At 40.4% G+C, this 19,864-nt stretch overlaps 1 protein-coding gene across 1 annotated transcript in view; it reads left to right on the forward strand.

Moving 5' to 3' along the window:
- Positions 1–19,864, forward strand: part of ntng2a (netrin g2a) — a 67,344-nt gene that overhangs the window by 29,706 nt on the left and 17,774 nt on the right. The window contains exons 3-4 of the mRNA XM_053625915.1: positions 13,183–13,355; positions 16,333–16,356. Coding sequence (XP_053481890.1) covers positions 13,183–13,355; positions 16,333–16,356 — 197 coding nt within the window. The remainder of the gene's footprint in view (positions 1–13,182; positions 13,356–16,332; positions 16,357–19,864) is intronic.

Raw genomic sequence — 19,864 nt, forward strand, 5'->3', positions numbered from 1 at the left:
TGGGCAGCGAACCATTTTCATATTAGGTGAAAGTTGGACTGCATCCATGGCTGAAAATCTTGCGAGATATCAGGATGGTTTTATTTCCAGCTTAGTTTTCTTACTCTCAAAAATCCTCAGCTCTCTCTATTTCCCGAGAATAAAATGTAGTGGACTAATGATGTCCTCATCATTAGTATAATAGAATTAACCCATTGCTATTAACCCAAACCCTGCTCTCACCCCAAAGGATTAATGAGAAACTGATGTCCTTGTTAAAATCCTGCTGCCCGTCTACACTCTGAACTCCGATAACGCAATTAGCACTTGAGGGAGTCATAATTGCGAGGAGTATAGTGATACTGTAAAGTCTCCACATCTTAAGAATGATGAAATGGGAGATGCTGCTCCTCCATTACATTATGATTCAGCACCCAGCTGGAATCCGATCTGAATTTTACAGCCTAAGATAGCACACGTCGCAGTGCTTTCCGATGTTTCCGAGGGTGCAATCCAATACCACAGACGATATCATAAACCCTCCTAAATTGTGCGACGTCTCTTGTTCTGCACTGCTTGACATTGTGTGAATTTGAGCTGCCGCTCCCTCTTGAACAGCAGTCAGTAATGATGTAATGGGTATTATGGAAGGAGATGAGACTGTCATCCAGCGAGCGCAGTACTGTGATTAAAAAATGAAAAGAAACAACAACAAAAAAAAAAAACCCAGAAAGAACAATACGTCATGTTGCATGTAATTCAAGTCTTTAATCATTCCTGCTTTCTGTACTGCACTTCAGTTACAGTTCACAAGGATGATAGCAATTTTAATTACTTTGTGCATGCGAACACACACACACACACACACACACACACATATATATATATATATATATATATATATATATATATAAAAATGCTTGCACAGATTTCTTTTAGGCACGTGCAATGAAAAAGGGGAAAACAGCCTTTAGGATTTTGCTGTGATTTGTGCCAAAGTTTTCAAAAGGTTATCAAGCAGAAAGGAATCACAAGTAGGGGGAAACGCAGGAATAACTCAGAACTGTCCTCCTACACCTTTCTCTGAGCACCGGGATCTTTGAAATTTGATTAAGAGGCGTTCAACTCCCTGAAAGCCGGCACCACAGGGGTAAATATCTCCGCTGCCCGGATCTGCGCCCCAGGGGCTGGAATAAAAGCGGGTGTCCTGGGAAGGCAAACAGAATTTTTCATCAGAACGCCGTCCCTCATCAAACTTTCATCTGCCCATTCTTTATGGTGTACTATTTCCTGCGCATAACGCCACCTCGGTAGGAGATTCCTGCTCAGCCGATTCGTGCCCATCCTCCTGCACAAAAGCATATGGTGCATTAAAGGCCGCCGCGCTCTGCCCACTCGCAATACCAGCCTAAACACCACGACTGAGACGTGCAGGGTGGATGCATCAGACTGAGCAGGACTGCGTGGCTCCTCCATCCGGCTCCATGCTCGGGAGGTGTGAATCACACAAACTGGCCAGGGATATTGTAAATAGGACAAAAAAATAAGGAAAAAAAAAAAAAAGATGGTAACATTTACTCAACCCTGAAAGAAGTTTTTTTCATACTGTACACAAATATGAGGTCATCTACATACAAAAAAAGATCAGTGACTGAGCTTTGTGTACTTGTTATCCAAATAGGACTTTTTTTTGTTTTATACGCTGATAATATCAAGACAAATATACAGATTAGTGACTAATTAAAGGAAAAAGAGCTAACGTAACTGCAGGTAACAAATTAAATCACATCATTAAACATCATTAAGTATCTACTGCCCCTACACTGTGTGTGTGTGTATGGGGTCTGTTTATCTGTATTGGTGTGGACCAAGTGTCCCCACAAGGATAGGAATTTTTATTTTCCATTTCTTTTCTTTTTTTCTCCTCCTTCTTATTTTTTTGTTGAATTTTTTTTTAAATATACATGGGTGAATCAAAGGAATAACCTTGAGGTGTGATCCATCCAGCTTATCCTACACAGGTCATGGGGAGCCTGGAGCCAATCTCAGGGAACTCGGGGCATAACCCACTGTACGGAACAATCCCACACACATTCACACACTGCGGACCAATTATGGAAATGCCAATCAGCCTACAATGCATGTCTTTGGGGGAGGAAACTGGAGTACCCGGAGGAAACCCCCGAAGCACGGGGAGAACATGCAAACTCCACGCACGCAGGGCGGAGGGCAGGATTCAAGCCTCTAACCTCGGACGTGCGAGGGGAACGTGCTAATCATTAAGCCCCCTTAAAAGTGTGATAGAAGTTAAACTTAAATTAAATGGCACACGTCCATTGAACGAAATGGAAATTATGTACACTTTTGGAAGACCTACTTGCACTAAACAGTGCAAAAAATGTTTTTTTTGAGTCACCATCATACTGTGTGTGGGGGTGTGTGTGTGTGTGGGGGGGGGGGGGTAAAAGAGATTAATATTTAGGTGTAGCATAGTATTAATTAGCTGCATTAATAATTATGCCAGTGGAAGGTCCTCACAAAGAAACATGTGTGTTTAAGAAACGTGTGTGTGTGTGTGTGTGTGTGTGTAGATCCTGCACAAGGGTGATATGTAGAGAATAGTGTCCTGCAGGTTCCTGCTGAGGACAGTAGCGCAGCAGGTGATGGAGACACACTCAGGCAATAATTGGCAGAACCCCACTGTGATGCTTCAATAGGGGGCTGAAATGAATTATAGAGGGCCTTTATCCCATCACCTTTTCACTCTGCAATAAGTACAGCTCATGTGCAGAGGAAAATTAAGATGCCACTTCCTACCTTTTCTTTCTTTCTTTCTTTCACTCGGCCGTAGCAATCAATACGAAAAAGCTACTTTGTGTCGTAGGTATTTCCTTATTTATGTATGACATACCATACAGTTTGAAGCCTTTCTTCAACTTGCTAGGAAGGGCTTCGAATGCAATCTTAAATACCCGATGAACTTCACGGACATTCATTTTCGAGAGCTCTTGCAGACACGGAGTGTAAAATACCGCCATTGCGAGTGTAGCGGAAGAACCGGACACGCTGGACGAGTAGGAGTGTGAGTGTTTCTCTTTCCACTCTCTCTCCTGCATAGTGGTTTAGATTTGTTACCGATGCGCTCGTTGCTGTATCACACGCCTGGGTCTGGCCATCCTCGACTTGCTCTCCACTGTTCTCTAGAGGTCAGCCTTCAGCAGTGGTACACTGGGGTGATGTGGTGCTAATGCAGTCATGGCAAGAACTCTAGTGCTACTAGCTTCGGGTTCCTGTTTCATCTTTTTAGCAACTCAAAGAGGCTTCTTGCTTCTGCTTCATTTTTAAATTTCTGATGAAATTTAGCTTCAGTAATGTTAGACAAATTTGGAGTCGATTTGAACTCATCTAGCAATTGCTGACAGATCTGTCATATCCTTGAGTAGTGAATGTCACACCGTCGACTCTTTCAGAGTTTCCGAGTTTATGCATTTCTTTTATGCATTTCAATCTCAGATTGTGTTGCATTCAGGAGCTCAAAGGTCTTTCTTGTATTTCAAACCCAAACACACTCCCCCGAGCCTTTCTTTCTTCCTTTCTTTCTTCCTGTCTTTTCATCCGTTCTTTATTTCGCTTTTTTTCTCTCTCTGTTTTCCTTCCTTTTCAACATTTCTTCCTTACCATCGACTTTTTCGTTCTTTCTTGTGAAAGAAAGTGGTCGGGGCATTGCGTTTTCTGGTTGTTCATCCATCTGTCCATCCATTCATATTTGCATCACCCTTACAATACGAGATTCTTGTCAGTGCAGCATCTCAAGAACGAGCGCTTAAAGGTTTGTAGGATTTATATGGAATTATTATTGTAACCAGCAGAGGAACTGATTAGATTTTAGGTCAAGGTCACAGCAAGTGTCAGTCAAATGTCTGAAATAGTTTATCATTCGGAGATGTTACTTATACGTTCGGGATCAGGAACTCAAACTCGTTTCTTGGCTAGCTTTTTTTTTAAAATCCACCAGTCCATCCGTGCGTCCGCCCTTGCACCCATCCCCTGCTGATAACGTTGGCATCGAGCTCTAATTCTTTTCTCTCTCTTCCTTTTTTATCCTGTCATCCTTACTATTGTCCTGTCTTTCGTTCGTTCTTTCCCTTTCCTCTCACTCTCACTTTCTCTCTGACCACCTCTGAGCCACTAATGCTCCGTATGCGAAGCCGCAGCGGGCGACGCTTTACATTTACTTTCCGCCCTGTTGGCATCGCGATTGCTGTGGAAGTCCTCCCCATTCCTGCATCCTGTCTGAATAATTTACCGGGGCCGCCGGTGCCAAAGCTTTCAAGGTTCCATGCAACTCTGAGGGAAACATTCTGTAGGCTCGGTGCTCGAAAGGCCTCTCGTTTCATGGTGACCGCCCTGTTTTTCTATCTCATTCTGTCTCTCTTTCTCACGTCTAAAGAACCTTTCAACTTTTCAGATACTTCTGTAGGAGGTGGAGGGAAAAGGCTACTGAGGCAAGGTCTCTTGTGTGCTCCCCTTTTAGCACTGGCTTTTGTATGAGAAGCTTTTTTTTTTTTTTTTTTACTTCCATGTGTTTCCAGCAGGAAAAAAAGAAAAGAAAAAAGATTCAGTACCAAACTCCTTGTGAGTGCCTTTTCACAGATTGCTCAAACATTGGGGGGACAAAAAAAAAACAGCTGCCATTCAGAATGGCACGATAATGGACAAATGAAAAAAGTGTCTCTTTCTTACTGGGAAGGTCTTTTGGAGGAGCACCGCTGGAGAACAGGCATCATTAGTTGAGTACAGAGCTTTCACCACTCAAGTGATGGATTAAGACTAGGGGAAAAAAAAAAAAGTATTCGAAGCCAATTATACTTCTCGGTCTGAGTAATACCCCAGGCACTACTGTTCTTTACAAATCAATATTCTCTTCCTTAGCACATGCAAACTCAATAAAATCCTATTGTCAGGGAGCTGTCATGTTCGATTTACTTCTTACACACTTACATACACTATATTTCACATGCAAAAGTAGTACTATGACATCATGAACTTAGTGCTCATTAACAAGATACGCTGATATTCATTGCTCGTTACAGTCAGCAGGTGCTGATTTAAAATCCCCAGGTACTATAAGCACTAATGGATGTGGAATTGCTCCTTGGTTCTCTTAAGCCGCAGCCATTTGGAAGTAATAAGTAAGACGTGCCGCTGTAATCATGACGGATCTCGGTGTGCCCAGGGTGACTCTTGGGGCACCATTTGTTTCCGTTCTACCTCTGCACGTTTTGCTATGCGTAAGTGCCTCATGATCAGCCTGGCAGCACTTCGGGTCAAATGAGAATAAATGGCACATTGGGACGGCGAAGGCTCACAAAAGGAGAGGAACAGGGGGCCAATAAATATGGGTCCCATTAGCAGCAGTTCAGCTGCTTCAGAGGAGTCCAGTGTTTCAGTGCTCACCTTTTATCTGCCTTTGCACATTCGTTTATTCACTTTGACTCTGTTCGCTTCGTTTGCGCCCGTCCCCAGCTTTACGTCTTTAAAGAAGTTCGGCTTTTTATGTTAGGAGCCATAAAAGCATAAATGAATGCAGTTCCTGTTGGGTTGTTTGCCAAGACACCAGCTGTGCTGTGTTTAAATACTGCAGCTAACACGTACACACACTCCCACATAGATGTGTCAGTTCAAGTCAAGCCTTCAGGACAGCGGAGCTTAACCCGGGGTGATGACTACAAAAGCTCTTTTTAAAATTATACTTTAAATGATACTATCGAGACAGTTTGTTAGTGTCTTGAAAAGTGTCTTCAATCATCACTCTATCCTCACTCGTTCCTTAACTCGAAATACCACACATCGGGCAGACTCCAACATCCATATTCCTCCACTTTCAGAACGGAAAGACTGGACCTAGGTACCTAGGTTTGAAAAACTGCTTGCACACATGACCAAACTCTTGCTGCCTTGATTGATGAGTAAAGCATGCTTGGTTAATTCAAATAAATCGAATTGAATTATCCAGTGCTACCTGATACATTTTAAGTGGTGAGACGCATGTTATAGACTGACTGTGAATTAATTACACCGGTTACAGATTAAAGAGCCACACGAACACGAGCTTGGTGAGGCAAGTTAGTAAGAGCGTGTGGATTGAGAAATGAGTGGAATAGGCTCCATAGGGCTGGATCAATGCTTCATTTCCCCCTATAGTCCATATGTATCAAAGATCACTGATGCTGGATCAGCTTCCTGTGGATCAAGCAAATTGAGTTCAGTGTGATCTGAACTCAAATGAGAGAAGAAAAAAAAAAGGTCCTGGATATAACATGCTCTTCAAGATATTTGCTCTACTCCCCATCGGTTTTGACTCTGGTCTAAGCAAGATGTGTGGAACTTATTCTCCTGATCCTCCAGCCACAGATGGTTAGACAGGGGTTAGAGCGCTTGGTTCTGGCACTGGGTTCGTAATTGAGTTATTTCCCTGTGTTAATCCGTGGGGTGTCCACACTGTGGCCTCGATATAGCTGCCCTGGATCTTCGAGCAGGCCATGTTTATGCAGAACTTGTTAAACCTCAGTTCACACTCCGGAATCAGGAGCCGCAGCCGTGGCAACCCTTTTAGGCTCCCTGCTGTGTGTGTGTAAAAGTGTATCTATGCACAATGTCCTCTCATACCTGGGTGTAAAGATCTACAAGCAACAGAACATCCTCAGCTTTACTGCCCTTTACAGTGAAGCGAATGATGTATTCTGTCCTTGGTTTTTAATCAAGCTCCTATAGTGTCCACTTTGCACTTTTTTTATGAGGTGTCAATAATTTCGAATATTCATGACGCCGACGGTGCATACCAATCTCGTCGCTGGTACGGATTCTGCATGTGCTTTCGCACCCACTAGCCAAGCAAATTTACAAAATGCCAGCAGGCATTTATTCAACTGTCAGAGCAGACAGATTTCTTTTTTCCAGGGCTTTTTCCCTCCTGTCTAAACAGTGATTGAATCATTTACAGCGTGGTCCCTTCCCGGGATGGAGGTGGGGTTAGGTGACACGAGACGCATCAAGAATATTTGCAACTTTTTAGGAACTGAATTCTTTTCGTGCACGGTCGATGAGTCAGTGGACGCGCATTTCTGATGCTTCTTATAGCATTCACTGCCTCGGATTTAATCACACTTTTTTTTTTTTTTTTTTTTTAGTGCTGATGACTCATCAAATATATACATATGAATCATTTCCTGATTCATCGATGCCTGTAGTTTAGAAATTCAGTAAACTGACTTGTACCTAACACATGCTGTCTTTAAGAACTGGAAAAAAATAAATAAATAAACGTTCACTAAATGTATAGAATGCCTTCACAAAAATGTTCATACGAGTAACTAAAGGTTTATAGAAGACTCCTGCAGGCGTGTTAATAGTCCAGACGTGTCACTTGAAGTTTATTCTTAGTATACTAGCTTGACAGAGTATACTACAATAGTGTAGGGTAAACTATTAACTTACGTTACTGTGTTAGTATGGTTATAAAACATATTTTTTGGAATATATCTACTTATTACTCAGTTCTACATACACTAGGAGCAAATAAACATGTCCAAGGATGCCCAGTAAAAAGTACCATTATTTAAAAAATCATCATTGGTCTATGTTTGGTCTGCCTTGATTTGGCCTCAAATTATGTATGTATTTTTGGGTCCGTATTAATCTTTTATATATTACCACTTAAGTCGTTCTTTCTATACGATTGAAAAGATAACTTTCACTCTAGCCGACAGTCCACTAACGTCACCAAAAACAGCCACATCCTTTAAACATCTTTGCAACTAATAGTATTTTTTAAAATATCCTTTAGAGTAAACACATAATTGTAATACATATATAAGTATGCTTTTGTCCATATCGCTTTCTCCTCATAGCAAAATAACTAGAATGTGGATAATACAAGAAAACATGAATTCGACTTTTCAGTGTTAGGATGGATGTTTAAGAGATAAATTATCAACCTTGGGGTGCTAGGGTTAGGGTTAACCTAACCCCTAAGCCCTAACCCCTAAGCCCTAACCCCTAAACCCTAAGCCCTAACCCTGATATAAAACAAAGTTTTAACAACTACAAAGGAAATTATGTTCCAATGAATTGCATGCCATGGGGTGTTTTATTCCACCCATACCTAAATACATATCTTTTTTGTCAAAGAACAATACATTGTAATTTTTTTTTAAAAATCAGTTTGTAGTTATTGTGCAATGTCAGTGAAAGATTTTTTTCTTGAAGTCTTATATTAAATAAAAATGTACTATTATAAGAGCACTGACACTGGATACTCCTTCCATAAATGACAGACAAAAAAGTCTCCTCACGTTAAACGTAACCATTTACAATTGATTAACATTTTCTTTATTAAAAATCTGTTTCGTATTACGTTACGTTAAACGTCGAGGCGCGTCCTTCAGACAAACTCCTGTTATAATTATCATTTAATAACAATATAAATGATAATGTATAAGTATGAGTGCATTCATAAAGACCTTCATTTACCTTGCAGCTGGAACTACTGTCAGAAAAAACTGATCAACACCTTCTGACCAATCAGATTCAAGAATTCAACAGCACTGTAGTATAAGTGTACTTATGCCACAAATAGAGTATATTTTTCTTTAATGTTTTACAGACAGATTATGCAGGTATATCTAGCAAAAAGACGTCATCAGACCCCGAAGAGCTCTGAATTTTAATATCTTTGCTGCTTAATAGAATTGTGGCAGTCCCCCAAAGTAGATTAGGTCAGAAATTGGTAAGGACCCGTAGCTTTCTGTAATTGATTAATGCCCTGCTGGAATCGGGAACGGTCCGGTCGCTCTTGGTTGTCCCAGAAGACACAGCTCTTAATTTGTCGTGATAGAGACTTGATGGGAAAGCGCTCTTGGAAATATCCCTGAATGAAAGACACTGTGATTGACATCAAGTTTTAATTATAGCTTCGGGGTCTCTGGAGTGTGGTGTTGGTTTGGCTCTAGAGGCCTTTGAGAAAGAAAGAAAAAAAAGACAGACTTAATTAAAGTAAATGAAGTGGAATAAAACCACACTCTGTCAATTATCCAGCGTTATCTGCCATGTTGTGAGTGTCTGGACATGAGAAGATGCAGTAAGGATGGGATACAGATGGAACGTGGATACCAGCCCCATGAGAAGATTCTCTAGATGTTAAGTCATCATTAATGTCTGAGCGAAAGAACATTTGTATAAAAAAAGAAAGTTATAAATTGAATTGAGCCATCTTCACTAAAGACACGACAAATATATTCGGCTCCTGGATAGCCGTGCTGTTTCCCGAAAGCATCATAAAGTAGGCATGAATATGCATACATTATTCGGAACAAACAGATTTAAGCAATATTCCAAGAGCAAGAGTGCGGTTACACTGAACATCGACATGGCTGTGATTTGGCCGCAGGCATGCAAGACCCACGGCGAGCGCCGTAGCTAATCACAGTCAGTATAACTCCACGATTGCGATATATACAGCAGTTCTATAAACAAGAAATTAATATTGAATAACTGACACTTCGGACACAATATGGCCAAATGTTCTGTTTATTTTTGCTCCGCTAGCGGAAACAGATCCCAAACAAGCCATGCTGACTTTATAGCTTGTCGGCTAGCTCACTAGCTAGCTCATAACGATATGTACGTTCCCGTTAAAGGTGCTTCCAAATGACAAATGCTCATACGAACAGGAGGTGCCGTATTTATGTTTTGGAAAGTTTTACAGGAAACCAGAAAGGTTTACAGGGCATCTGGTTGAGACTAGACGTGTGCATCAGACTGGGATTATGTAGGACATTCTGTAACAAATAATTTGGGTATGAAGCATGCAGGACAAAGATAGACCACATTTACGTCCATACACTGACAACGTTCATTCGCTCATCCTTAGCAACTACCTCATCAGGAGAATGGTGGTTTAAATTCGGCTACTAATTTGTTCATAATTTGGGAAACTATGAACCAGCTCAATTTGTTAAAAAATGTCACAAACGAAAATAATAACTGCAAAAGCAGGTTAAAAAAAATATATTTCACACACTTCCCTATTTAAAACAAAAAACTTTTGGCCACACCTACTTCAGGTTTAAATGGAAATACAGATACAAACATGAATATTCGGAGCAATGAAGCACATACAGAAAGCTGAAATTGTAGTTAAGATTATCTTAACGGGTACAGATTGTGTTCAGAGTGAACCTCGCGCTAACATTTAACCATGCTCTCTGGTCTGTGAGCCGTGCCCTATCAACGTCGGTGAACATTCATTCTTGTGAATGTCATTTTAACTTTGATTAAAACCCGAATGCACAAGCACACAAGTGCACACCAAGTGAGGATTTCACTTAACAATCAAAAGGAGGCAAAAGTTATCCAATTACTCAGGAATGACGTACTTTCCAGCAGCATCAACTTTTTCATTTCGCCTTATAGATGCCAAATGTGAGCTATAATCTTATTATACAGCAATATACCATCTGTGTAAGGTTTAGTTACTGGGTGTTGTCGTGGAAAAAAAATATAGGTCAGCTTCATAAATATTTCATGCAAATGGTTAGTTGCTCATGCCATCCTTCTTGCAAATGGACAGTGGAGTTGCTCCCTCCAGTGGGAAGAAAAGCATCAGGATTCACTCATTTATTTGATTATGTAGACCGTAATTCTGAAAGTCGTCATTTCCATACAAACCCACTTTACTCTGTGCACCTACAGTGTTTAATCTCAACTATGAGAGGGCGTATGCGTGAGCATTGGTCATAAGCTGGGAGTCCAGATGCTTAGCTATGTGACACTTGGCAGTTTTATTTTTTTTCTTATAACACTGAGGAAGTACAATAAGACGAAGAAAAAAACCCTACTTGACAGCAGATGCCATCTCAGTATCGCCCATTTATTTTAATTAGGTGTGAAATCATCACTCTCTCTTGCACTGTCTCTGTATTTTCCTGTGTATTTCCCCCTGAAGCATAGCAGTTGCATGTCATTTACTTTTCGGTTTCTTCGGTTCTCGCTGCAGTGAGCTTTCGCATAAGAACAAAGCCCGATCAAGTCTTTTCTAACAGATGTGCCGTCATCTGGGCTGCGGAGGATTTTCTTCTCCTACTTTCACACTGTGCAGCTTGCTCACATCTGTCTTGCTTTCGGACATTTCGTATAAATCATGGTTTACATTGGGCCATGGTGTTGTGTCAGGTAATAACATTGGAGAATACATTCAGTCTTATCTGAATCTAATGCATCTGGAGTGAATGGCTTGATTACTACAGACAATCATTTCGGTGCATTGTTCTGAAAAGAGCATCAAACCTTTTGACCTAAAACACACTTATAAGAAAAGCCTAAAGGCATCAGCATGTAGAGATGCATTTTTTAACAAAAAGAAAAGGAAAATACAGTAAGAGGCAGGTGATACGTGAGGCCATTTCAAAAAATTTGTGAGGCTTTGGAATCCCTTGTCGAAGATGCTTTGACACTCCTCAAATTCATCCATCTTGGAATGAAGACGCTCGGGCATGCCTTCTTTTGTAACAGCTAATCACAGGCTTGGTCACGGAGCAGCTGCCATGTGCATACTCAATTACATCATATTTGTCACATATACCACTTTAGACCACGGTGAAATGCTTTTCTCCACCATATCACAGCTTATTAGGAAGCTGGGGTCAGAGCGCAGGGTCAGCCGTGATATCGTGCCCCTGGAGCAGAGAGGGTTAAGGGTCTTTGCTCAAGGGCCCAACAGTGGCAGCTTGGTGTTTGTTCATGGAAGCCAGCCAAATGACATCTTTACAGGAAGTATGCCGGGGACTTTAGGGCTTTAATTTCGTAAGTAATTGTTTATGCATCAATATGTGTGTTGAGTTTGTTACATATACCATTGACCACAGATGCGGGAAGTGGGGGTGTTAAGTGTGCTGTAGCATCCCTGACTTTCAGGATTCCTTCAACAGCATCTGCTAAAACACTACTACTACTACTACTATAATGTTCACTATATGGCCAAAAGTATGTGGACACCTGACCATCACACCCATATGTGGTTCTTCCCCAAACTGTTGCAACAAAGTTGGAAGCACACAAATGTCTTTGTATGCTGTAGCATTACGATTTATTTTCCTTCACTGGAACTAAGAGGCAGAAACCTGTTCCAGCATCAGCTTGACAATGCCCCTGTGCACAAGTACGGTCTATGAAAACATGGTTTGCCAAGGTTGGTGCGGAAGGACAAGAGTGGCCTGGATACCTTTGGGATAAATTGGAACAGCCCTTCTTGTCCACGATCAGTGCCCGACTTCACTGATGCTCTTATGGCTGAAAAATGGCCACAGCCACGCTCCAAAATCTAGTGAACAGGCTTCCCAGAAGAGTGGGGGGGAATGGCGTTGTCATAGCAGCAAAGCAGAGTTCAAGTCAGTATCGATGCCCATGGTTTTTTCAAGGGATGTGTTTAAAACGCACATCTGGTTATAATGCTCACGTGTCCACATACTTTTGGCCATATCGTTTATGTTGTTTAAAATTCCAGCACTTCCAAGGCGAAACGCTTTCCTGCATCCCTGATTATGATTAAAGACGGTAACGGACTGACCCAACCTTTAGACAGTCTATAAAAGTGAGTTTCAAGCAAATAGCTTTGTTATTTCACAGAGTTGGCACACGGTGATGAGGTCATCCGCCAAATCTAAACACAAGCCTGTTCTCAGCAAATGTGAAAACATTTCTATCAGATTGAAATGTGGTCCTGGTGTGAAGGCAAACCATTTAAGCATCGCATGCTTTCAAATAATACATTAGTACCCAGTAACCACTGTCTCCGACTCTCTGCACTGCTTTAGCTTCGGGGCGTCTCATGACAAACTAGGGATTCAGAGTGGTTTCACCCCTGTGGGTTATTCATTTTCATGCATAACCGCAACACCTCCTGGAGCTCAATGCCCGAACTTTCACTACCATATCTGATTCAGCTAATTAGCACGTAGCTTCTTCCACACAGGCGAGCTAATGAGATATCTCAGGGGGCAGGAATGAATATCCAGGGCAGGGTTTCCTCAGTAGGGTAGTCCTTGCCCTTGGCTGTACAGCAGGAGTGCTGTGGCCGGAGCGTTAATTGGCTTGCCTCTTTCTTTTGCTCTAAGTGTGTATTTGTGTGTGTGTGTGTGTATGCAGGTGTAAGTGTAACCTTCATGCAGGACAGTGCACGTTCCGCGACGGCAGCCTCCAGTGTGACTGCGAGCACAACACCACGGGGCAAGACTGCGCTCGCTGCGAACGAGGCTTCAAGGCCAAGTCGTGGAAGCCCGGCTCGTACCTGCCTACTCCCAATGGATCACCCAACACCTGTAAGCACTGTGTACATGTCATACAAACACACACACACACACACACACACACACACACACACGAGAAAGAGATGACAGTGGAGGAATATGGAATATAAGTAGCACACCTGCATGAGAGCACAAGCTGTATGAGCTTTAATATAGGAGCCGGTCAGGTCTCTGTAAAATTAGGCAAACAGGAAGAAAACGAAAGATGTACACACACACACACGCACATACACACTCAATCCCACTTCACAGTGCAATCAGTGAGTGCATGGATTCAACACTGGCTTGTCATTTTCACTCTGAGGAAAATAGCTGGCACATCATAGCGTCAGATGTAGAGATAAAGATGCGACTGTGTTTTCGAAAAAATAAAAGTAAATCTGTCATTTGTTCTCGCTCCCTTGTTACTCGGCCTTCCTGTTTCTCTTCAAGTGCTGTTTGTCTCGCTCTCTCGTGCCCGTTTCCTCGCTCTGTAACTATCTCTTATGCTCTCTGGCACCCTTGTTGTATTGTCAGCTGCTCAATTTTTTCTCTCTGATCAGTATAATCAGATGACTACAGCCCATATGTTTCATTTTCTTATAGGCTCTGATGTAGTAAAGGTTAGCGTGTATAAGAACAAGTGCAAGTGCAATAACGATTGCTGGTCGTTCATATGAATAAAATAGCACGCCTTGTCCCTTTTGCGTGTTTGCCTTCATGAATAAGTGTTACTGAAAATTAGCATTTGGTTGTATAGTGTTGGCTTTATATCAGATATAAGTCACACTTTTGCGCATCATACTGTATATCAATAGCATACATTTACCTTATGTACAGATGCACAGTCATGTATACACTCTTTTATTTCCAGTTCATAACTGTTTTTTACGTGCCTCAAATAGAGCTGCATGATTCTCAATGAGATTGGGATCCAAACATGACATGACTATCAAGTAAAGAATAAAACACAGCAGGGTGTGCTGTTAGAGGAAGATAATCAACTTCACAATAAATAATAAGCATCAACACAATCCTATAACTGCACACCCTGTTATGTGTTATTCTTTAGTCCTGAAAAAGTGTCATTCTTTAAATAATAATAAATAATAACTTATGGTCAAATTGGTGCGATATAAGTGGAATAAAACACATATTCCTCTTATAGCACAGCAATTTGCAAATTATTTATTTATTTATTTATTATTTTTTAGCTCTTTCTCACAGTACGCTGGCGTTCCATTTATCGGACACTTTCAATCAGTATGAACAAATGAATTACTTTATTACCACAAGTCTGTTATAGAATTAGTGAGGACACGGTTGGGTTTCTGTGTGTAGAGTATCATGCCTCTATGTTTAGCTGCTGGTGCACAGGGTGATGGGAAATTCGCACTTCTCCACAATGACATTGGTATAGAGTTCAAACGGACAGCAGAACTAAAGCTTTTTTGATACCAAAGCACCATATATAGCTGCCACAATAAAATGATGAAAATATAAACCTAGTAGGCTAGGTTAAAAAAGAAAAAAAAGAAAACCTATTCTCAAATTCTCAAAGCCCTGAGTTTCAAAAATACTTTCATATGAGCTATTAACCATTATTGTGGAGTGTGAGATCATGAATAAATTCATTGCTGAACATATCCACCCCAAAACAGACATGAAATTCCATTTCTTGGCCTCTGGTAAAAAGAGTTAAAGAACCATAAGTTACAGCATTACCTCTGACTGTTACAAAGTGCTGACACTGGAGACTCCTTCCATAAATAATAAAGTCTCCTTACAGAAAGCGTCAACGTATCACCAAATTGTTATTATTTTGTCTTCTGGGGAACATGTAAATATGTTTTGTAGCTTATCAAATAATAATAATTTACACTGAGCATCCTGTTCAAAAGTTTACACCCCCCCAGGCTCTTAATGTATCGTGTCGCTTTCTTGAGCATCAGTGAATGTTTGCACATTTTGTAATAGTCGTGTACGAATCCCTCAGTCGTCCTCAGTGTGAAAAGATGGATCTCAGCATCATATAGCCGCTGTTGAAAAGGGATCAAATATGCAGAATATGCTGGAAAAGTAAAGAATGTGCAGGACCTGGAGGATTTTTCTGAATAACAGTGGGCAGTTTAACTGCTCAGGACAAACAACTATCACGAAACATAAAAACATTGAAGTCGTTGATCATCCAGTTAACGACACACAGTATTGAGAATCAAGTGTATGTAAAATTTGATATGTTTCTCTTTATTAAATAACAACAGCACTTTAATAAAATCCATTTATTATAATTCTTATTAGATTACGTGGTTATCCGCTATACAGGTCCCTGTGAACGAATTGTTACTATAGAAACAAAAAACGTTGTGATTTGAATTACAGCTGGAACTATCGTCAGAGCTGCTGTTATAGACAATGAATCAACACCTTCTGATCAGAATCAGGTGTTCCATTGACGGAATCCTATCCTATTTTAAATATTGCTTCCTCCAACTATTTTGCATGTGATATGATTTACGCATCACGTAAAATCACCCTCAATATGTCCACTAACTGCACACATGATTAATAAGATTGCATGTGCAAATTAGTACTCCTTATTTGGGATCTTAATAAATCAGGGCCACAGCACAAAATGAAAAAAAAAAAAAAAAACCAACATCAAGAAGAAGAAACCAGTCTGTTTTATTTTAGAGCATACACAAGTGTCTGGTTGTTATATCAGGATGCGAAAAGCAGGTCAGACCCGTGTTGTCAGGTTTTAACGGATTGCTGTGAGTGCAGATATTGCTGTACAAGCAAATTTTCAAGTTCAGTCGGAGACCCTGTGGGCTTTGAGAGGGCGTTGGATTACACTGGAGCACTTTTCACTCTTAATAATGGTGAACAAATCTTTGCTAATAGCATCAGCAAATCGTGAACGTGGTATTCTCAGTTGTTACATCTAAATTATGTTCGCAATAAGGGAACGTTACTTAATACTCATAAAACCGTTGCTTTTGTCTTGCAGGTGAGGCGGCAGGGACTCTCGGCAGTAAGTAAAATGCTGATCTGGCTTTTGACCCATCGTGCTTGTGTTTGCTTTTCTTTCTTCCAGTGTCTCTGCATGATTATTTCCTGCTTAATTTTCATCTCTACCATTAAGTAGAATTCACCTATTGTACATTTTTCCACAGTTTCTTTGTCTTATATAGTTGACGTCTGTGATTACTGAGAGAATGTGTAACATATCTGGTAGAAAGGCTTCTCAAGTGAAATAAATGGACTCAAGTTAAAGGTGCCTGTAGTAATTTGGCACTCTATTCCCTTTTCATTTATCTGTTCATTTTAATTTGGATTTTAATCTCATTTTTATTAAGCACATTTATTAATAAATAAATCATTAAATAAATGAGTGACCCTAAAAAAGGAACATTTGATTGTTTAAATCAGTGAACTAAATGTTCTTGTTTTTTCCCCCTTAGAATTTCCCCAGCGTTTTCTTTTTCCAAAGTGTAATCATTTTGTACGTTTTTAATTCCTGTTCCTTAAATGAAATGCCTGACTGTTTTACACCTTTATGTTACCATTATGGACTCAGCTAAAGCCTTTCTCTGTCGTTGACATGAGTTAGCCAACATGCAGCAGCTCCTTCGTAAAGAATTGGGCACATTTAATAACATGAATCTACAGGGTTTCCCAAAAGTCTCTATAAATAGTTCCCTATGTACTGTATACCAGCACCACGTCGGATGTGCCTTCGTCAGTGGATGTTTGTGGACGTCCACTTCTCGGTCGGACGTACACTTTGTTAATAAGTTTGGCAACAGTGTCGTGTGTGATGTGCTCGCCATGTTTCCTGTTAAACTCCATCGCAAAATTGCCGATTCAGCCATGAGAATGATTTCAATATGTTCTTCTATATATCTATATATATCTATAACTATACATCTCGACATATGTATATATCTAAAATATATGTGTGTATATATATATATATATATACACACACACACACACACACACACACACACACACACACACACAGAGGGGAAAAATTACAGAGGGGGCGACACAATCAAGAGTGTCAGAATGGTATGTGCCAGCCATGCTGTAACTGTCACCACGATTACACAGGCATCTAAAACCCACAGTAGTTCAGGATAGGCCACTTCGCTCTCTGTTCAGCTTATAAATATCTCAGACCTGAGCATCACATCTCCTATTCAACACCGCGAGCCACCTCTGAAACCGCAGTCACAGGTTAGAGGTGCATGCTGCTCGGACTGTCACGTGTAGTTTTCTGTGGATCGTGTTATAAAGCAGAGGTGTAGAGGTGTACAAGCTGCAGCCTGTACTGTGTGGGCATGTATGTTGTAGGTGTGAGTGTGAGAGTGGGAGAGAAAGAAGGAGACAGAGATAGAGAAAGATGAAGGACATTTTATTTGTCCATCTCAGTGGCTCAGCTACTGCACTGGTATATACACAACAGAAGTGCATCAAAATGTGACTGTGAGCAGTTTCTCGTGCTGACCCCTGACTTCTGACAGATGAGAGAAGCTCAGCAGTGGAAGCACTTTATTACAGCTGTGTATACTGTTGTGGCCTCCCACAATCCCCCGAGCCACTGAGCTTCAACCACTTACAGTACAGTTATTGCAGCAGTGCGTTAGCAAGACACACATGCTGTACTTTACACAAGGTGATAAAAAAAAGAATCAGACAGTGAAAGTCAGCAAAATATATATTATATATAAATAAATAATCAATCCGAGATCCGTGGTCTAACACTGGCGTGTTGATAATTTGGTCAGGGGTCATGTTTTTTCCAGTTATCTCCCGTCAGGCTCAGAAATGAATGCACCAGAATCCTCTGGTGCAATAATTTGTACTCCAGTTTGGTCCGATTTTGCACTAATGCTACTGTCCAATGCCAGTGTGACAGAACCCCTTTTAAAAATAATATTCTCCTGACCTTTTATTTGACGTTTGTTTCACAACCAAGTTTTATGAATGTACAGTACACCATTCATGTCAACCCAACTACTAACTAAATAACTATCTCTGTTACTTTGTAACTCCATTCATCTATAACCAATAGGAATAAATTAATAAATTCATTGTCTGCTAAATGTAAGTCAGACTATTATTGCACGCAAGTCGTTATTAGAACTAGTTAATAGAAGCAAAAACAATATAATTGCTATCATATATGTATATATATACGCACACACAGTACAATATCACTTACGTTCTTCTATCTTGCAAGAAAATTGGCTTAATCCAAGGTCAGAATAATGCGTAACAGAGATATGCCTCCATTTTTTTCTCTAACTCCGCCCACTTCCCTCAAAAAGCGGATCTATTGCAGAGATAATTATGTGGTCTGAATACTGCTGTGTGGAATTTTGATATTAAGCTCTCACTAGACACTTGACCCTGAATACAACTTGTGCACAGACTTGTTTTTCGAAGGGAATGAGAAGATTTGATTTACATTCGCATGTACGCTGATGCCTGTCATCACCAGAATACTGTATATCTGACACATACACACATGAACCAATGCCGTGTTCTCGTGAATTATTGTTGTGCTTGCTCTATTCCAATCTAAGTTAAGGCTTTAAGAAATAGGATTATATAATTGCAGCAAATGCAGCACCAGGAAGTAGTGTTTTTGCTGCATTCTGAGTGTGTGTGAGTGTGTGTGAGTGTGTGGCACACTTGTTTTAGCTTCCCGTTTTTCAATGCCACAATGATTTCCCACATGAGGTATCTTGGCTGGATGCATGCAAGAAGGCTGCTGCATGCTTAAAGTTTCATGACGCCTCCAAATATTTTAAAACCCCAAGGTGAGAACAGTTCTTTTTCATTTTGTCGTGTGTGAACTATTGAACAATGGCACGTCACTCAACTCATTTGTCCTTATAAATGATTAACCAGTCCGATTGCTGATTCTAAGCTAGAGAGGTGACCGGATCAGTGACGTATCAAGATCAGACCAATCAGAGCTGAGTTTCCCCAAAAGAATTTTATATTGATATCTTAGATCAGGTTAACTTCTAGAGCGAGGGAGCGATTCAGTGAGCTTGCTGTAGGGAACACGACTCGGTCTTGTAGAGGTGTGTCGGTGAAGGTTTTTGATTTGCTTTCAGGGCTGGTCAGATTTCATACATTATTTCACCCCTGCAGAATGCTGGATACACCTCAAAGATACAAAACAAAAAGGGTTTACTCAGTCCACCTGTATTCATACTAGAAATGATTTGTAGATTGTTGATTCACTCTTTAAACGATTCTACAATGATTCACAGATCTCCATAATCTGATTTTTTTTTTTTTAATGATTTATATTTGCAATGAAAAGATACAAAACGGTTCACAATGTGAAGCAAGTCATAATAAAAATAGTAATAATAATCATTTTAAAAATCTATACATTTGGATAAATGATTGTTTTGGGCTGCAAACTTAAACCAGTTGGGTGGTGAAACATATGTTAGATGTATGTATGTTACAAAACTATCTAAGCTAGATAGTTAGCAGTTTTGTTGAAGGACAAA

Source organism: Ictalurus furcatus, chromosome 5 (genome assembly GCF_023375685.1).
Source record: "Ictalurus furcatus strain D&B chromosome 5, Billie_1.0, whole genome shotgun sequence".
NCBI lineage: Eukaryota > Metazoa > Chordata > Actinopteri > Siluriformes > Ictaluridae > Ictalurus > Ictalurus furcatus.